Raw genomic sequence first — 19,577 nt, forward strand, 5'->3', positions numbered from 1 at the left:
AGCAAATAAAAATCTAAATTGCTACCTTTAGAAGATTAGAAGTAATGAAATCCGCAACGCTGAACGGCTGAAGGAATAAATGAACGCGAAAACGGAAACCCTTTAGTGTTTTGCGTGAGTTTTGACTAGATTATACGTAAATTGATAACTTATTATAAATCTACAATTTTTTCTTCACCTTTGGAACGGAGTAATCTCATGATCTCATCTATATTATTAGTCCATAGCAGGTCCTTAGCGGTCCTTAGTCGTTCAAGTCCCTGGGCTGGGCATCCCAGACGTTTTCTAATCCAGATTTAATTCTTATCCATTTATTTATATTTTCGTGATATGTGCTATTTACAAAATATGATACTGTTATAGGTTTATTAAATTTTTAATTGGTTAGAGTTTACTGTTTAGGTGCGCAACGAGAAGATTGCCCTAATGCCCTACTCCAGCAATGTCTTTGATATGAGGCTCAGAGGTGGCAGCACTTGCACGAGCAGACTGATGTTTACAAAACAAGTCACACCAACTCGGCATCGTCTGCAGCAAAAAAAAAAAAACTACTAAACTCTTTTGGCCAATTGTCATCCACTAAAGGTTTGTTAAATTAAAAACTAAGCTTATAGTCTTTGTTTGGCATTTTTCATCTCTTAAACAGCATTTACCCATGTAACGGTTATTTCTTATAAAAAGGTTTTCACTAGGTTTTTATTCCTTTGCTGTTCTGCCTTATGGATCCTAATCAGCTTCAATCTTTTTGGCTTCCAATAATATTTGAAGCTGGAGCACAAATGGAAGAAATTGACAAACAACAGCAATGGCAGGTAAATTTGTGCAAACCATAATTATATTCTCATTCAAATGATTAATCATGCTGAAATTACAAAGATTGTAGCTGCCATGTTTGGATGCAGTTCTCATCTTGAATTGAACCTAAAATGATTGCATCACCTCCCTGGTCCAATCCATCTCTGCTCCCGCTGCATTGACCGATGTCTAAAACCGAATATGTGGAGCGCTGCATGAAGCAAACTTAATTTATTCACAACACTATAATGATGCTTTTTTTGCTGCTGAATGATGATTTTTTAATTATTAAAATTTCTTTAACATGACTGCAGACTGCACAAAAACTGAGTGATCATCACTTATTCTTTTATTCCCTTATTCATTTACATTGCGTGTCAAACATTTTTATACAGTGTCTTGGAAATTTGCAACTTGCATCAGTCCTACGTTAAAATTTACCTACTAGGATTGTGACCCGGCTATATGTGCGTAGACCTGATTCAGCTGACGGCTTTGGGGATTTTTGTGATACCAAAATTTATGTAGCTAGCAAATTTCGAAAAAAATAAATAAATTGTGTTGGCATCTCCGTTGAATATCTGACCACATTCAATGATGAGCTAAAGCTTCATCGGGCACGGCATGGGAGGAAATAAGGTTCTTTGAACGAGTTGCAGTCTTTTTCTTAACCTGGAATTGATCCCCTGGTTAAAGTAGTTTGTAACATCATACGGATGGCAGCTCTTAAATGTACCAGAAGGAAAAGTGCCCACTCTCTTCTACTGAGGTATTAAATAATTCCATGGTAGTAATAGTCTATAACAAACATTATATAATTTTTTCATTGTCACTGTTTCAGGAGTTTTTCGGGGTGTACACGAATTACTTGTTAGATCCAAGTTGGTATTTCGCCTGAAGGAGGGGTAAGCTTACTATGCAGTTGTCTGTGCTTTCTGGCGACGCATCAGAGATGTTCGACAGTTCGAGTATTCCGCTTCATTTGTCGGTTAAGTAATATTTGCGTATTTAACATTTGTACGTTATCCAATAGTGTTTTACGTACATCATCAGGGTACTATCAAGTCAGAAAACATAACTTGAGCTCTAATTTTGTTAAAATTGAAAATTAAGTTTATACATATCACAGAAAATCTAATTATTTCAAATCTAAATTTTTGGTTTGAAACAGGAAAAGTAAAAAAAAAAAGTAAAAAAAAAAAAAATGTATGAATTAAAAATTCACAATCTCAAAGTTCTGGCCAATCAAACTGAGGCATTCGGTAAGTATCATTATCAAGTTCTAGAGGTGAAAGCCTGGGTCCAAAGTAGTTAATTATATAATGAGATCCATCAGCAGGTCCAACAGTTTGAGTAGCAATCAATATGATGTCCACAATTTGACCTATTTTTAGGTTAATGTTATTCAAATGTTTATTAAATGTTTGTATAAAAATATTACCTAGAAACATGCAACCCAATGTGCACAGTTTAAAAAGACCTATTGCTGGGTACCCCAGGTAGAATCGATCAGCACCAAACATTCCAAGAAACACTGAGAGTAGCAATGATGTCTCAAATGAGTATCCATTTCTGAAATGTATAAATAGTCAATACTGGTAAAATAGATTGCAACATAGCATTTGCATAGGTGTGCAACTAAAGGTAAAATTGAAATTCCATACGTCCATAAACATGGAATTTCTTTTGGAAAAGTGTTGTTTCCACTCTCCACACATTGGATCCCATCTGCTGCCATGCATATAGCTGTGAACAACAATACAGATTAGTGTAAATTTATTGTTACAATTCAGTCTTTATAGATATATTTCAATAGACTTCATTCAACAGAAGAAACAAACAAGTTTCTTCATTGTATACAAAATAACAGGCCCCTCTGAGTAAATTACAGGCTCTATTCTAGTGTTGTATGATGTCAACAAATAATTATGTTTTATTAGGTGGTATAATCATTAATCATATACTGTGAGCCAAGTTGTTTTTGCTACATCCTTTAGGCTGTTGAGTTGACGGATCGATTTCGGGACTGCAGAAATACTGCTCCAGTTGCAAAGACGAACAATTGGTTTCAAAGGTACTGGTTGAAAATGTACGAACTTCACTTTCAACACCTTGTAATGTTCTTAGAAACACAAAAAACACGATTAATGAAGAAACACGAGAAATCGGCATGATTTGAAAAGAGCACTTTTGATCATAATAAACGATAATAATTTCATGGTCTGACAGGCGATATATTATCAGATAATAATCGATTTCGTACATAACGGATACCGATTGATACTACCACGCCATCTAGCAGTTTAACGAACAACTATGCACCTGAGTCCAGCCCAAGGGGGGAAATCAAAAAGACCCTTTGAAAAAAGGAGGCAGACGGCAGAGCCGCTGAGCTGAAGGCGTCAAATGAACTGGCAGAGTCATCGGAGTATGTTATGTGAGTGACCCCGCCATTTTTCTCATATATGCCTTGCTTTTATTTTTTTAATTTGTCATTTTCTCAGGTGTAATTTGTAAGTGTCATTTTTATACCTTATCGCTCCCTTGCAGTTCTAAATCATATATCTTTTTTGAGAGTTATAACTTCTAACATTTGAAATTATATTTTTTGCATCAGCCATCAGAGCCATCAAGTTGCATGTTAGAAGTTTGTTTTAAGTGTTACCCAGTTTTTTAATTCTTGATCCTTCCATTAATTTTCCCACAAAAATTTCATTCATGTGATATGAAATCATCATTTTTCTTACTTGTATTGACTGTTTTTTTTTCTTGTGGTTAAGGTAAAAATCAGATTACTGGCCAAACCATTTGAAGGATGGGAAGTTTTGAAGATGTTATGCCTTGGGGAGCATCACACAATATGCCTGGTGTCTTGGAAAATGGTCTTGTTCCCTCTGTCCAAAGCACTGGAGTTGACAAAGAACGCCTGTTCAAAGCTGTTAATCTTCAGAAAAAAGGTGCTGAAGTTGACTTTGCAAATGGGGAAAAACTGTTTTTCGATAGAACTACCTCAAATCCTCTAAAAGTTGACAAACTTGGAGACATTCCAATTCCAGTTTCTGTTAAGGTATTGATTACTGATTCAAAAACTATTATGGTGATTGTGTTAATAATTCAAATTGGAACAGGATATTCAAAGGCTTAAGGAAAAATCTGATTTAGGACTGTATGGAAAAGGATTAAATAGCTTTTACGACTCCTCAAAAAGATTGGCCTTACAAATTGATGCTTCAAAACTAACCTCAACTATTATCGATGATCTCAACTTGCTGTCAATGGTTATGCGTCATCTAGACCTGCCTTCTGATTTGATGAATGTTCAAGCAAATCTTCACCAATTGATTTTATATGAATCAGATGGCCATTACCAGTGTACCTCAGAGTCAGAGAAAGAATATGGTATGTAGATATCATGCTTATGTTTTATAACACGATTGATTTCATTTCCATTTGACGGTTTAGGTTCGTTTGGCACTACTGTTCTTCAGTTACCCGTGGAAGGTGGTCATGAAGGTGGACGTTTCAAAGTTCAGTATCGAGGAGAAGAACAAGTGTTTGACAATCATCAAGACAGCGATCGATGTTTTTACGCATCGTCTTTTTATGGAAATTGTCAGCATTCAATGGAACCCATAACAAAAGGGTCAAAATTGACGTTAGTCTTTGATCTTGTTTGGACAAATGCCAAGAATATAATTCCGCAAGATTTCCCTGTCTTTCTTACCGCTTTGAAGGATATTAAAGAATCTCTCCCAACTTGGATTCGTAATCGGAGAGGTCATAAACAAAACAAGAATCCCAGAAATGACACGTTGCCAAACGACGCGGACGCATCATTTACTTTTGAAGCCCTAACAGTCGCTTGGTCGTCTGAAAATCATTCAACCGTAAAACTTGATTCAAATTCTTTGCTGTTGGAAGCTGAAGAAAATACTTTTGAAATTGTAAGCACGGAAGGTGCTACCTCTAAATTGTCCGAAAATTGTAATGATAATCATCACGACCAAATTCAACAGCAATCATCGTTGGGCGTATCGATTCAGGATGGTGTATGCACTACGGGAGTAAATGCTTGTAACGAGGATCAAGACGAAAATCAAGACGAGGAAGATTGTGAAGAGTATGAAGTCGGGACTTTCGAAGAAAATGTTTTGTACTTTGTTCTCGAAGGAAAATATGTCGAAGATGATTTCACGTTTCGTCGACTCCAAAGAAAAGATCGGGAATTGGCGCAACTTCTTCAATGTTGTGGTTTCCTTGACACACATTTAGCTGTGGTTACCAAAACCGTTTCCACAACTCGCACTGAATATGATCCGTATGATTCATGCGGATGTAGTGACGACTCTGATCACGAGAAAAGAAAATCTACCACCAAAATTTCGCGATGGATAGACTCAAAAGATGTTTCCAAGAAATTGAGCATGGATTTAAATTGGAAGAATCAGTGTGTTGGACCTCTTAGAAACTTGCCTACATCAGACAGCGAAATAACTGACTCGGAGGATGAATTTGGAGGATGTGGTTATTGGAATACGACCACTACTGAAGAACATTCATACTATTTTGTATTGGTTATTTGGCCTAAGCATCAATCGGTTCAAATGTATTGTCGCTATGGTTTTCACGCACTACTAGAAAACATGGAAGTTAAAAGTTCATCAACTAGTTGGCTTAAGAAAAACAAACAGAATGCCACTGAGAGTTTACGAACGATCATTTCTTTTTGCTCCGCTGATCCTTGGAAGGTGTGGACCCAAACAAGATTAGCAAAAGGTGAATTGATTCGAAGATTGCTTCGTCTTTGTATTGTTTTACGAGCGCGTGAGGAAGGTCTCAGTCTCCTGAAGATTATTGCATCCGATTTTCTCTTGCCACAAGAACGAGTCAGCAGCATGCAAGGAACTTTTGAAGGTATCCAAACAGAACAAGTTGCTAAAGCGATCGCTGAGTTGGAATGTCTAGTCATTGGTAAGATTTATTCCCTATTCTTCATGACTTTTGTTCTATCTTATTACTTTTGTTTAATTACTTACTGTTTGTAATAGGTTGGAAGGATTCCGCTGATCTAATTCAGAAAATGATTTCTCCTGATCGAATTGTCCAGCAGCTGGTACCGATAATCAGTTTAGCTCAGCACTTGTTCAACTTTCATTGCTTAGAGGGAGCGGTATTAGTTGGAGATCGCATTTTGTCCTCATTGATCAACTTTAACAAGCAGCAGACCCAGAGGTTAAAACAATCGGAAATCCAAAGTTACGTTGAGTTCATGATTTCGTTGGAAGAAAATGCCAAGACTGCAAATCCTCAGAGAGCCAAGTCGTTTACAACTCTATTCTCAAAACTGGAATCCTCAATTCAGTGCAACCTGGTTCTGGAGATGGAAGCTCAAGTTCGTTCACGGTTCAAGAACTCGGTATCTTGCAACAACATGTTCCAGGAATTGTGCAAAGCCCTGCCTCTTTGTGATCTTCGTTCCCCGTTTATTAAGGAGAATGCGATAGTTGACTTGATGTGCTGTTACTTCAGGATTGGAAACGAAGAATTGCTTCAGACTCTGATATCTAAAATTTTCCACGTTCCAGCCAACCCTGGAGAAAACAATTCTCTTTCTTCGGAGGAAGTTTTGAAAAAAGTTATTTCATCCCCACTAATATTGGAATTGGCGTTATCTTCTGAAATAGGCCTGTCTGTTGTGCTATCGCTAGTTGATAAACAGCTAATTTCTATAACGATCCAGCTCCAACAAATTCTTCGAGATAAGGCTCAGTCGCCAGAAAACGTTAATAGATTGTACCAGCGGAGCGAAAGTCAACTACTCCTTAGTTTATCGTCCTGTCTTCGAATTGTAATTCGCGTAGAAAAGAATTCCAGCAACTACACTGCGCAACGATCGTCGTCAATTTCATCACTGCTGTCGAAGCTAAGTGTCCAGCAGCTAACCACCGTCTTGAATGATATATTTAAATCAAGCTCCAGACATTTGAAAAAACTTTCATCAACCGCCACAATTATTCGTCAAATTTGCGATCTCCTGATTTCGCGATTGAATGCAAAAACGTCTTTTATGCTTAGCAAAAGCACTATTCTTCAGACGGTAAAGGCCTTAATTGAGGTGAACGACGAGTCACTTACACAAACTTTGTTCAAGCAATTTTGCGAAAAGGATGGAATAGGAATATGGAGCAAACAAAACAAATCTGGCTTATTCCGCGATATTCTTTCTTCCCCTGACGTGTGGGGGAAATTGGATTCATCATCAAGGCAGCTAATCATGAAATCCTGTGCTTCGCTTATACATTCTCGGATTGCGGAAATTATCAAATCTCTGAATTCCCTTACTGGATCTACTACCACCCAAAACCAATCTTTACGGAAACTAGTGATCGAAGGCATAGTCGAATGTGTTCAACTTTTCTTTTGGGGAGAGAAGAACAGATTTGATTTAGAACAAAAGATCACCGCCGAAGCCTTTCAACCACTGATCTTCAAACTAAATTCTTCTGTACTTTTGGAACTTGTATTGCAGCTCTACAAATCGGAGTCTGATGCCCGTCCCAACATCAAGAAATTTCCCATCTGCATGGATTGGTATCGCACCATATGCAGAATCTTGTTCACTGTGGAGTTTGTGTCGCTTGTCAACTTTGAAGTAGCAACCCGCATCGTTAATTGCCTCTTGTGGCTTGAAGATGAAGAATCTTGGAAACAGTTCACACAGAGTGTTTGCAAAAATTTTCTTTCATGGCGAGGCAATCTTTTTGTGCAAATCTTGTTGAAGGATCTTTCTATCCAGCGAGCACTTAAAGATTTCGCTCCTGCTTTTGCTGCTTTCGTGCACATCGTAGACCACTGGGCTCAGCGCACCGAAAAGCTGAAAGAACCGATATTCAGCTGGCAGCAGTCCAATGCCGTTGTACCGAATTATCCTGAAGTCCAAGCCTTTCTTCGTTCACCTCAAGAGTCTATGGCCTACATGAACTTTGGTGGAATTGCCGAGGCTCGTCGTTTGGCCAACAGTCTTAATGCCCTGGGACAGTCTAATAATTTCAGTGTTTCAGTTACTACGTCTGGAAGTGGAAAAAATTCTCGGTGTGACATTGTGAAAAATCGAAATCACTTTGAACGCAGAGCACGAGATTTTTTTAGCAGGAAAGCTGAATTGATTGAATTGGTAAAACTTCGTAACCGCCTCGGACAAGAAATTGCTCAAGCGGAACAATTGTGTGCTGCGATTTCTTCAACACCAATTACAACTGACGAGGTCTGTGTCGTCCCTCCACCTAAGCGTCCCAAGCTCGACATACCTGTAATTGAACTCGAATGAAGACATGTTTTGTGTTGTTTTATTTTTTTTTTTAACTAAGAATTCTTGTTTGATTTCATCAGCCATTCAGTTTTAACTCAGAATGTATTTTTGTTTGAATAAAAACTTCACTCGTTGTCTTTTCTAAATCTTTTCTATTGTTTTAATTTTTAGCTGTTGGATGTCGTGAAACAAACCCCGTATTTCTTTCTGGATTATATGTCGAAAGCATTATTTCCTTGCTCGAAGCAGCGACATTTAGTAATTCACATTAAGGGGAAAGTTTATTTTCTGTTTGGAGGAGAGTGGAGAGATTTAACGGTTGGGTTTCTACTAATTTACGGACGTACGTACCTAACTGGGAGCTGGTACATCTAGCGGGAACCTTGCGAATGGCATATCGAGCTCGACTGCTCGAGTTTGCAAACTCTTAGCGCTAGATGCGCCACCTACCAGTTATAGGTTGATCGGAGGGAATGAGTAGCAAAAGGCCTAGGATTTTAATGGCTTAGAATGACTATGGTTGGAACTTGCCAACTTGGAACTCGCTACTGCCTACTTCACTAGGGAACAGGCTATGGATTGAGTGGGTGACTGGGTTACCCCGCCATTTTTCTCACGTATGCCGTGCTTTTATTTTTTTATTTATTTTTTAAATTTGTGTCCTTTCTCAATTGTAATTTGTAAGTGTAATTTTTAAACTTAATCGCTCCCTTGCATTTATAAATCATCTACTCTCTTTGGAGAGAAGCTGGACGGATTTGAAATTATATTTTTTGCATGAAGCCATCATTGCTATCAGGTTGCATGTTAGAAGATTATTTTAGATGTGTAACCAGTGTAACTCAGTTTCTAATTCTTGATCCTTCCATTAATTTTCCCATACATTCATGCTACATGAAATTTATTACCCTTTTTCTTACTTGTATTGAGTGTTAGTTTTTTCTTGTGGTTTAGGTAAAAATCAGATCACTGGCCAAACCACTTGAAAGATGGGAAATTTTGAAGATGTTATGACTCGTGGAGCATCCCACAATCTGCCTGTTGTCTTGGGAAATGGTTTTGTTCCCCCCGTCCAAAGCACTGGAGTTGACAAAGAACGCCTGTTCAAAGCTGTTAATCTTCGAAAAAAAGGTGCTGAAGTTGACTTTGCATTTGGGGAAAAATTGTTTCTTGATAGAACTACCTTAAATCCTCTAAAAATTGACAAACTTGGAGACATTCCAGTACCACTATCTGTTAAGGTATTCAACACTGATTCAATAACTATTATGGAAAATGTGTTAATCACTTATATTGGAACGTTCAGGATATTCAAAAGGTTAAAGAAATATCTGAATAAGGACTGTATGGAAAAGGATTAAATACGTTTTTTGACTCCTCAAAAATATTGGCCTTTCAAATTGATTCTTCAAAACTAACCTCAACTATTATCGATGATCTCAACTTGCTGTCATTAGTCATGCATCATCTAGACCTGCCTTCTGATTTGATGAATGTTCAAGCAAATCTTCACCAATTGATTTTATATGAATCAGATGGCCATTACCAGTGTATCTCAGAGTCAGAGAAAGAATATGGTATGTAGATATCATGCTTATGTTTTATAACGCGATTGATTTCATTTCCATTTCACGGTTAAGGTTCGTTCGGCACTATTGTTCTTCAGTTACCCGTGGAAGGTGGTCATGAAGGTGGACGTTTCAAAGTTCAGTATCGAGGAGAAGAACAAGTGTTTGACAATCATCAAGACAGCGATCGATGTTTTTACGCATCGTCTTTTTATGGAAATTGTCAGCATTCAATGGAACCCATAACAAAAGGGTCAAAATTGACGTTAGTCTTTGATCTTGTTTGGACAAATGCCAAGAATATAATTCCGCAAGATTTCCCTGTCTTTCTTACCGCTTTGAAGGATATTAAAGAATCTCTCCCAACTTGGATTCGTAATCGGAGAGGTCATAAACAAAACAAGAATCCCAGAAATGACACGTTGCCAAACGACGCGGACGCATCATTTACTTTTGAAGCCCTAACAGTCGCTTGGTCGTCTGAAAATCATTCAACCGTAAAACTTGATTCAAATTCTTTGCTGTTGGAAGCTGAAGAAAATACTTTTGAAATTGTAAGCACGGAAGGTGCTACCTCTAAATTGTCCGAAAATTGTAATGATAATCATCACGACCAAATTCAACAGCAATCATCGTTGGGCGTATCGATTCAGGATGGTGTATGCACTACGGGAGTAAATGCTTGTAACGAGGATCAAGACGAAAATCAAGACGAGGAAGATTGTGAAGAGTATGAAGTCGGGACTTTCGAAGAAAATGTTTTGTACTTTGTTCTCGAAGGAAAATATGTCGAAGATGATTTCACGTTTCGTCGACTCCAAAGAAAAGATCGGGAATTGGCGCAACTTCTTCAATGTTGTGGTTTCCTTGACACACATTTAGCTGTGGTTACCAAAACCGTTTCCACAACTCGCACTGAATATGATCCGTATGATTCATGCGGATGTAGTGACGACTCTGATCACGAGAAAAGAAAATCTACCACCAAAATTTCGCGATGGATAGACTCAAAAGATGTTTCCAAGAAATTGAGCATGGATTTAAATTGGAAGAATCAGTGTGTTGGACCTCTTAGAAACTTGCCTACATCAGACAGCGAAATAACTGACTCGGAGGATGAATTTGGAGGATGTGGTTATTGGAATACGACCACTACTGAAGAACATTCATACTATTTTGTATTGGTTATTTGGCCTAAGCATCAATCGGTTCAAATGTATTGTCGCTATGGTTTTCACGCACTACTAGAAAACATGGAAGTTAAAAGTTCATCAACTAGTTGGCTTAAGAAAAACAAACAGAATGCCACTGAGAGTTTACGAACGATCATTTCTTTTTGCTCCGCTGATCCTTGGAAGGTGTGGACCCAAACAAGATTAGCAAAAGGTGAATTGATTCGAAGATTGCTTCGTCTTTGTATTGTTTTACGAGCGCGTGAGGAAGGTCTCAGTCTCCTGAAGATTATTGCATCCGATTTTCTCTTGCCACAAGAACGAGTCAGCAGCATGCAAGGAACTTTTGAAGGTATCCAAACAGAACAAGTTGCTAAAGCGATCGCTGAGTTGGAATGTCTAGTCATTGGTAAGATTTATTCCCTATTCTTCATGACTTTTGTTCTATCTTATTACTTTTGTTTAATTACTTACTGTTTGTAATAGGTTGGAAGGATTCCGCTGATCTAATTCAGAAAATGATTTCTCCTGATCGAATTGTCCAGCAGCTGGTACCGATAATCAGTTTAGCTCAGCACTTGTTCAACTTTCATTGCTTAGAGGGAGCGGTATTAGTTGGAGATCGCATTTTGTCCTCATTGATCAACTTTAACAAGCAGCAGACCCAGAGGTTAAAACAATCGGAAATCCAAAGTTACGTTGAGTTCATGATTTCGTTGGAAGAAAATGCCAAGACTGCAAATCCTCAGAGAGCCAAGTCGTTTACAACTCTATTCTCAAAACTGGAATCCTCAATTCAGTGCAACCTGGTTCTGGAGATGGAAGCTCAAGTTCGTTCACGGTTCAAGAACTCGGTATCTTGCAACAACATGTTCCAGGAATTGTGCAAAGCCCTGCCTCTTTGTGATCTTCGTTCCCCGTTTATTAAGGAGAATGCGATAGTTGACTTGATGTGCTGTTACTTCAGGATTGGAAACGAAGAATTGCTTCAGACTCTGATATCTAAAATTTTCCACGTTCCAGCCAACCCTGGAGAAAACAATTCTCTTTCTTCGGAGGAAGTTTTGAAAAAAGTTATTTCATCCCCACTAATATTGGAATTGGCGTTATCTTCTGAAATAGGCCTGTCTGTTGTGCTATCGCTAGTTGATAAACAGCTAATTTCTATAACGATCCAGCTCCAACAAATTCTTCGAGATAAGGCTCAGTCGCCAGAAAACGTTAATAGATTGTACCAGCGGAGCGAAAGTCAACTACTCCTTAGTTTATCGTCCTGTCTTCGAATTGTAATTCGCGTAGAAAAGAATTCCAGCAACTACACTGCGCAACGATCGTCGTCAATTTCATCACTGCTGTCGAAGCTAAGTGTCCAGCAGCTAACCACCGTCTTGAATGATATATTTAAATCAAGCTCCAGACATTTGAAAAAACTTTCATCAACCGCCACAATTATTCGTCAAATTTGCGATCTCCTGATTTCGCGATTGAATGCAAAAACGTCTTTTATGCTTAGCAAAAGCACTATTCTTCAGACGGTAAAGGCCTTAATTGAGGTGAACGACGAGTCACTTACACAAACTTTGTTCAAGCAATTTTGCGAAAAGGATGGAATAGGAATATGGAGCAAACAAAACAAATCTGGCTTATTCCGCGATATTCTTTCTTCCCCTGACGTGTGGGGGAAATTGGATTCATCATCAAGGCAGCTAATCATGAAATCCTGTGCTTCGCTTATACATTCTCGGATTGCGGAAATTATCAAATCTCTGAATTCCCTTACTGGATCTACTACCACCCAAAACCAATCTTTACGGAAACTAGCGATCGAAGGCATAGTCGATTGTGTTCAACTTTTCTTTTGGGGAGAGAAGAACAGATTTGAGTTAGAACAAAAGATCACCGCCGAAGCCTTTCAACCACTTATCATGAAACTAAATTCTTCTGTACTTTTGGAACTTGTATTGCAGCTCTACAAATCGGAGTCTGATGCCCGTCCCAACATCAAGAAATTTCCCATCTGCATGGATTGGTATCGCACCATATGCAGAATCTTGTTCACTGTGGAGTTTGTGTCGCTTGTCAACTTGGACGTAGCAACCCGCATCGTTAATTGCCTCTTGTGGCTTGAAGATGAAGAGTCGTGGAAACAGTTCGCACAGAGTGTTTGCAAAAATTTTCTTTTTATCCGAGGCAATCTTTTTGTGCAAATCTTCTTGAAGGATCATTCTATCCAGCGAGCACTTAAAGATTTCGCTCCTGCTTTTGCTGCTTTCGTGCACATCGCAGACCACTGGGCTCAGCGCACCGAAAAGCTGAAAGAACCGATATTCAGCTGGCAGCAGTCCAATGCCGTTGTACCGAATTATCCTGAAGTCCAAGCCTTTCTTCGTTCACCTCAAGAGTCTATGGCCTACATGAACTTTGGTGGAATTGCCGAGGCTCGTCGTTTGGCCAACAGTCTTAATGCCCTGGGACAGTCTAACAATTTCAGTGTTTCAGTTACTACGTCTGGAAGTGGAAAAAATTCTCGGTGTGACATTGTGAAAAATCGAAATCACTTTGAACGCAGAGCACGAGATTTTTTTAGCAGGAAAGCTGAATTGATTGAATTGGTAAAACTTCGTAACCGCCTCGGCCAAGAAATTGCTCAAGCGGAACATTTGGCTGCTGCGATTACTTCAACACCAGTTGCAACTGACGAGGTCTGTGTCGTCCCTCCACCTAAGCGTCCCAAGCTCGACATACCTGTAATTGAACTGGAATGAAGACATGTTTTGTGTTGTTTTATTTGTTTTTAACTAAGAACTCTTGCTTGATTTCATCAGCCATTCAGTTTTAACTCGGAATGTATTTTTGTTTGAATAAAAACTTCACTCGTTGGGTTTTCTAATATCTTTTACATTGTTTTAATTTTTAGCTGTTGGATGTCGTGATGTACACAAACCGTCAAACCTCGTACCTCTTTCTGGATATGGATGGATTTTATGTCGAAAGCATTATTTCCTTGCTCGAAGCAGCGACGTTTAGTATTTACATCAAGGGGAAATTTTTTTTGTTTGGAGGAGAGATTTAGCGTTAGGCTTTCTACTTATTTACGGACGAAGTGACGAACCACATTAATAAAGATTTAAAAAAACATATCATACTATTACACTTACCGTAGAATTATCGAATACCGATTGCGAATTGGGTCATATCATAAAACAACATTCATATCAAAGAACACTTTTTTTTGCTTGGAGGAGAGATTTAAATTAACGTTTGGTTTTCTACTAATTTACGGACGTAACTAAATGGGAGGTGGTACACCTAGCGGTAAAGGTGCGAATGGCAAATCGAGCTCGACTTTGCAAACTCTTAGCGCTAGATGCGCCACCTCCCAGTTATAGGTTGATCGGGAGGGAATGAGTAGCAAAAGGCCTAGGATTAAATAGGCCAAGGCTGATGGCTTGTTTATTAAAGGGGAGTAGGGACTCACACTCACCAGGTAGTAGGTTATGGTTTGAGTGGGTGATTGCCTACACGACCCTGCACAGTTGGCTATGGTTTGAGTGAGTGACCCCGCCATTTTCTCTTTTATGTAATGCGTTATTTATTTTTTGTTTCTTTTTCTAATTTTTAATTTTTAAGTGTAATTATTATACTTAATTGTTTGCTTGCATTTCTAAAGCATCATCCTTTTTGAAGAGTAGTTAATAACATTTGAAATAAAATGTATTGCATCAGTCATCAGAGCCATTTCAGGTTGCATGTTAGAAGCTTTTTAGAAGTGTTACTCAGTTTTTAATTCTTGATACTTCCATTCATTTTCTCCTAAAAATTTCATTCATGCAATATGAAATTTATTATCAATTTTCTTACTTGTAATTACTGTTTTTTTTTTCTTGTGGTTTAGTTCAAAATCAGATCACTGGCAAACCACTTGAAGAATGGCATATTTTGAAGATATTGTGCATCAGGGAGCATCACACACGCCTGGTGTCTTGGAAAATGGTTTTGTTCCTCTTGTCATTAGCACTGGAATTGACAAAGAACGCCTGTTCAAAGCTGTTAATCTTCGAAAAAAAGGTGCTGAAGTTGACTTTGCATTTGGGGAAAAACTGTTTTTCGATAGAACTACCTCAAATCCTCTAAAAGTTGACAAACTTGGATACATCCAAATTCCAGTTTCTGTTAAGGTATTCAACACTGATTCAATAACTATTAAGTATTATGGAAAATGTGTTAATAATTTAATTGGAACAGGATATTCAAAGGCTTAAGGAAAAATCTGAATTAGGACTGTATGGAAAAGGATTAAATAGCTTTTTCGACTCCTCAAAAAGATTGGCCTTACAATTTGATGCTTCAAAACTAACCTCAACTATTATCGATGATCTCAACTTGCTGTCAATGGTCATGCGTCATCTAGACCTGCCTTCTGATTTGATGAATGTTCAAGCAAATCTTCACCAATTGATTTTATATGAATCACATGGCCATTACAAGCGTACCTCGGAGTCGCAGAAAGAATTTGGTATGTAGATATTATGTTTATGCTTTATAACGCGATTGATTTCATTTTCATTTGACGGTTTAGGTTCGTTTGGTACTCTAATTCTTCAGTTACCCGTGGAAGGTGGTCATGAAGGTGGACGTTTCAAAGTTCAGTATCGAGGAAAAGAGCAAGTGTTTGACAATCATCAAGACAGCGATCGATGTTTTTACGCATCGTCGTTTTATGGAAATTGTCAGCATTCAATGGAACCCATAACAAAAGGGTCAAAATTGACGTTAGTCTTTGATCTTGTTTGGACAAATGCCAAGAATATAGTTCCGCAAGATATCCCTGTGTTCCTTACCGCGCTGAAGAATATTAAAGAATCTCTTCCAACTTGGATTAATAATCGAAACGGTAATGACCAAAACAAGAATCCCAGAAATACCACGTTGCCAAACGACCCGGACGCATCATTCACTTATGAAGCTCTGACAGTCGCATGGTCGTCCGAAAATCATTCAAACGAAAAACTTAATTCAAATTCATTACTAGCTAAAGAAAATACTTGTGAAATTGTAAGCACGGAGTTTGCTACCCCTAAATTGCCCGAAAATTGTAATGATAATCATCACGAGCAAACTCAACACCAACCACCGTTGGACGTATCGATTCAGGGTGGTGCATGCACTATGGAAGTAAATGCTTGTGACGAAGATCAAGACGATTATCAAGAGGCGGATGAAGACGAGGATGAAGACGAGGAAGATTCTTCGGAAGAAAATGAAGTCGGGACTTTCGAAGAAAATGTTTTGTACTTTGTTCTCGAAGGAAAATATGTCGAAGATGATTTCACGTTTCGTCGACTTCAAGGAAAAGATCGAGAATTGGCGCAACTTCTTCAATGTTGTGATTTCCTTGACACACATTTAGCCGTGGTTACTCAAACCGTTTCAACAACTCGTGCTGAATATGATCCGTATTATTCGCGTAAATGGCATAACTACTGTGATCACGAGAAAACAGAATCTACCACCAAAATTTCGCGATGGATTGACTCAAAAAATATTCCAATGAAAATGAGCTTGGATTTAAATTGGAAGAAGCAGTGTGTTGGACCTCTTAGAAACTTGCCTACATCAGACAGCAGAACAACTGACTCGGAGGATGAATTCGATGACTGTGATGAATGTGCAGGCGGGTGTGATAGTTGGAATACTACTGAAGAACATTCCCACTATTTTATATTGGTTATTTGGCCTAAGCATCAATCGGCTCAGATGTATTGTCGCTATGGTCTTCACGCACTACTAGAAATAATGGAAGTTGATATTTCTTCAACTAGTTGGCTTAAGAAAAACCAACAGAATGCCACCGAGAGTTTACGAACGATCATTTCTTTTTGCTCCGCTGATCCTTGGAAGGTGTGGACCCAAACAATATTAGAAAAAGGTGAATTGACTCGAAGATTGCTTCGTCTTTGTATTGTTTTACGAGCGCGTGAGGAAGGTATCAGTCTCCTGAAGATTATTGCATCCGATTATCCCTTGCCACAAGAACGACTCCGCAGCATGCCAGGAACTTTTGAAGGTATCCAAACAGAACAAGTTGCTAAGGCGATCGCTGAGTTGGAATGTCTAGTCATTGGTAAGATTAATTCCCTATTCTTCATGACTTTTGTTCTATCTTATTACTTTTGTTTAATTACTTACTGTTTGTAATAGGTTGGAAGGATTCCGCTGATCTAATTCAGAAAATGATTTCTCCTGATCGAATCGTCCAGCAGCTGGTACCGATAATCAGTTTAGCTCAGCACTTGTTGAACTTTCATTGCTTAGAGGGAGCGGCATTAGTTGGAGATCGCATTTCGTCCTCATTGATCAATTTTAACAACCACCAAGCACAGAGGTTAAAACAATCGGAAATCCAAAGTTACGTTGAGTTTATGATTTCGATGGAAGAAAATGCCAAGACTGCAAATCCTCTAAGAACCAAGTCGTTTACAACTCTATTCTCAAAACTGGAATCCTCAATTCAGTGCTACCTGGTTCTGGAGATGGAAGCTCAAGTTAGTTCGCGGTTCAAGAACTTGGACTCTTGCAACAACATGTTCCAGGAATTGTGCAAAGCCCTGCCTCTTTGTGATTGCCGTTCCTCGTCGATCAAGGGGAATGTGATAGTTGACTTGATATGCTGTTACTTTAGGATTGGAAACGAAGAATTGCTTCAGACTCTGATATCTAAAATTTTCCAAGTTCCAGCCAACCCTGAAGAAAATCAATCTCGTTCTTCGGAGAAAGCATTGGAAAAGGTTATTTCATCCCCACTAATATTGGAATTGGCTTTATCTTCTGAAATAGGCCTGTCTGTTGTGCTATCGCTAGTTGATAAACAGCTAATTTCCGTAACGAGCCAGCTTCAAAAGATTCTTCAAGGCGAGGCTCAGCCGCCAGCATACGTCAATAGATTGTACCAGCAGAACGAAACTCAACTGCTTCTTAGTTTATCGTCCTGTCTTCGAATTGTAATTCGCGTGGAAAAGAATTCCTGCTATTCCACTGCGCAACGATCGTCGTCGATTTCATCACTACTGTCGAAGTTGAATGCTCAGCAACTAACCACCGTCTTAAATGACATATTTAAATCAAGCTCCAGGCATTTGAAAAAACCTTCGTCAACCATTATTCGTCAAATTTGTGATCTCCTGATTTATAAATTGAGTGCAAACACAGGTGTTGTTCTTGGCAGGAACTCTATTTTGCAGTCGATGAAGGCCTTAATTGAGGTGAATGACGAGTCACTTACTCAAACTTTGTTCAAGCAATTTTGTGGAAAGGAAGGAACTGGATCAAGGAGCAAACAAAACAAATCCGCCATATTCCGCGATATCATGTCTTCCCCTGACGTGTGGGGGAAATTGGATTCTTCATCAAGGCAGATAATCATGAATACCTGTGCTTCGCTTATTCAAACATCGATCGCGGAAATTTCCCGATCCCTGAATTCCCTCAATGGATCTACTGCCACTAGTGCCACCCCAATCAAAACATCGCCAAAACTACTGACTGAAATCATAGTTGATTGTGTTCAACTTTTCTTTTGGGGAGAGAAGAACAGATTTGATTTAGAACAAAAGATCACCGCCGAAGCCTTTCAACCACTTATCATGAAACTAAATTCTTCTGTACTTTTGGAACTTGTATTGCAGCTCCACAAATCGGAGTCTGATGCCCGTCCCAACATCAAGAAATTTCCCATCTGTATGGATTGGTATCGCACCATATGCAGAATCTTGTTCACTATGGAGTTTGTGTCGCTTGTCAACTTGGACGTAGCAACCCGCATCGTCAATTGCCTCTTGTGGCTTGAAGATGAAGAGTCGTGGAAACAGTTCGCACAGAGTGTTTGCAAAAATTTTCAATCGTCGCGAGGCAATCTTTTTGTGCAAATCTTCTTGAAGGATCTTCCTATCCAGCGAGCACTTAAAGCTTTTGCTCCTGCTTTTGCTGCTTTCGTGCACATCGTGGACCACTGGGCTCAGCATTCCGTGAATCTGAAGGAACCGACATTCAGCTGGCAGCAGTCCAAAGCCGTTGTACCGAATTATCCTGAAGTCCAAACCTTTCTTCGTTCACCTCAAGAGTCTATGGCCTACATGAAATTTGGTGGAATCGCTGAGGCTCGTCGTTTTGCTGACAGTCTCCAGGCTATGGGGCAATCAAATAATTTCAGTGTTTCAGTTACTTCATCTGGTAGTGGAAAAAATTCTCGGTGTGACATTAGGAAAAATCGAAATTTCTTCGAACGCATTACACGAAAATTTTTTAGCAGGAAAGCTGAATTGATTGAATTGATAAAACTTCGTAACCGCCTCGGCCAAGAAATTGCCCTAGTGGAACAATTGTCTGCTGCGATTTCTTCAACACCAATTACAACTGACGAGGTCTGCGTCGTCCCTCCACCTAAGCGTCCCAAGCTCGACATACCTGTAATTGAACTGGAATGAAGACATGTTTTGTGTTGTTTTATTTGTTTCTAATTAAGAACTCTTGCTTGATTTCATCAGCCATTCAGTTTTAACTCGGAATGTATTTTTGTTTGAATAAAAACTTCACTCGTTGGGTTTTCTAATATCTTTTACATTGTTTTAATTTTTAGCTGTTGGATGTCGTGATGTAAACAAACCCCGTATTTCTTTCTGGATTATAGGTCGAAAGCATTATTTCCTTGCTCGAAGCAGCCATGTTTAGTATTTA

At 38.8% G+C, this 19,577-nt stretch overlaps 4 protein-coding genes and 1 long non-coding RNA gene across 9 annotated transcripts; 4 read left to right on the forward strand and 1 right to left on the reverse strand.

The window, feature by feature from the left end:
* The first annotated feature begins 255 nt into the window (after nucleotides 1-255).
* Nucleotides 256-1,858, forward strand: LOC124310772. Its single transcript, XR_006909712.1, has 4 exons — nucleotides 256-585; nucleotides 682-812; nucleotides 877-1,564; nucleotides 1,637-1,858. It is a non-coding gene; the product is annotated as an uncharacterized LOC124310772 (long non-coding RNA).
* A 97-nt stretch (nucleotides 1,859-1,955) lies between these two features.
* LOC124310771 (TM2 domain-containing protein CG10795-like) lies at nucleotides 1,956-3,047 on the reverse strand. The gene is made up of 4 exons (XM_046774745.1): nucleotides 2,760-3,047; nucleotides 2,460-2,541; nucleotides 2,237-2,367; nucleotides 1,956-2,179 (listed from the first exon to the last, which is right to left on the reverse strand). Exons 1-4 carry the CDS (start codon nucleotides 2,965-2,967, stop codon nucleotides 2,025-2,027), a joined length of 576 nt encoding a protein of 191 aa, XP_046630701.1. The 5' UTR covers nucleotides 2,968-3,047; the 3' UTR covers nucleotides 1,956-2,024.
* A 172-nt stretch (nucleotides 3,048-3,219) lies between these two features.
* Nucleotides 3,220-8,152, forward strand: LOC124310769. 2 transcript variants are annotated; one of them, XM_046774743.1, is made up of 6 exons: nucleotides 3,220-3,308; nucleotides 3,576-3,862; nucleotides 3,924-4,194; nucleotides 4,258-4,596; nucleotides 4,756-5,766; nucleotides 5,844-8,152. In XM_046774743.1, the coding sequence occupies exons 2-6, from the start codon at nucleotides 3,611-3,613 to the stop codon at nucleotides 8,120-8,122; spliced, it is 4,152 nt and encodes a 1,383-aa protein (XP_046630699.1). In that variant the 5' UTR covers nucleotides 3,220-3,308; nucleotides 3,576-3,610; the 3' UTR covers nucleotides 8,123-8,152. The 2 variants fall into 2 exon arrangements, with proteins under 2 accessions (XP_046630699.1, XP_046630698.1); XM_046774742.1 differs by having other exon boundaries at nucleotides 4,258-5,766.
* A 461-nt stretch (nucleotides 8,153-8,613) lies between these two features.
* Nucleotides 8,614-13,738, forward strand: LOC124310770. The gene is made up of 5 exons (XM_046774744.1): nucleotides 8,614-8,721; nucleotides 9,059-9,345; nucleotides 9,411-9,681; nucleotides 9,745-11,253; nucleotides 11,331-13,738. The coding sequence occupies exons 3-5, from the start codon at nucleotides 9,564-9,566 to the stop codon at nucleotides 13,607-13,609; spliced, it is 3,906 nt and encodes a 1,301-aa protein (XP_046630700.1). The 5' UTR covers nucleotides 8,614-8,721; nucleotides 9,059-9,345; nucleotides 9,411-9,563; the 3' UTR covers nucleotides 13,610-13,738.
* Nucleotides 13,739-14,313: 575 nt separating this feature from the next.
* LOC124310767 lies at nucleotides 14,314-19,450 on the forward strand. Of its 4 annotated transcripts, none has more exons than XM_046774738.1 (5): nucleotides 14,314-14,395; nucleotides 14,740-15,022; nucleotides 15,090-15,360; nucleotides 15,424-16,968; nucleotides 17,046-19,450. In XM_046774738.1, the coding sequence occupies exons 2-5, from the start codon at nucleotides 14,774-14,776 to the stop codon at nucleotides 19,325-19,327; spliced, it is 4,347 nt and encodes a 1,448-aa protein (XP_046630694.1). In that variant the 5' UTR covers nucleotides 14,314-14,395; nucleotides 14,740-14,773; the 3' UTR covers nucleotides 19,328-19,450. The 4 variants fall into 4 exon arrangements, with proteins under 4 accessions (XP_046630694.1, XP_046630695.1, XP_046630697.1 ...); XM_046774739.1 differs by having other exon boundaries at nucleotides 14,342-14,424; XM_046774741.1 differs by lacking the exon at nucleotides 14,314-14,395 and adding an exon at nucleotides 14,565-14,588.
* Nucleotides 19,451-19,577: the final 127 nt, after the last annotated feature.

This window comes from Daphnia pulicaria, chromosome 8 (assembly GCF_021234035.1).
Source record: "Daphnia pulicaria isolate SC F1-1A chromosome 8, SC_F0-13Bv2, whole genome shotgun sequence".
In the NCBI taxonomy this organism is placed as follows: Eukaryota; Metazoa; Arthropoda; class Branchiopoda; order Diplostraca; family Daphniidae; genus Daphnia; species Daphnia pulicaria.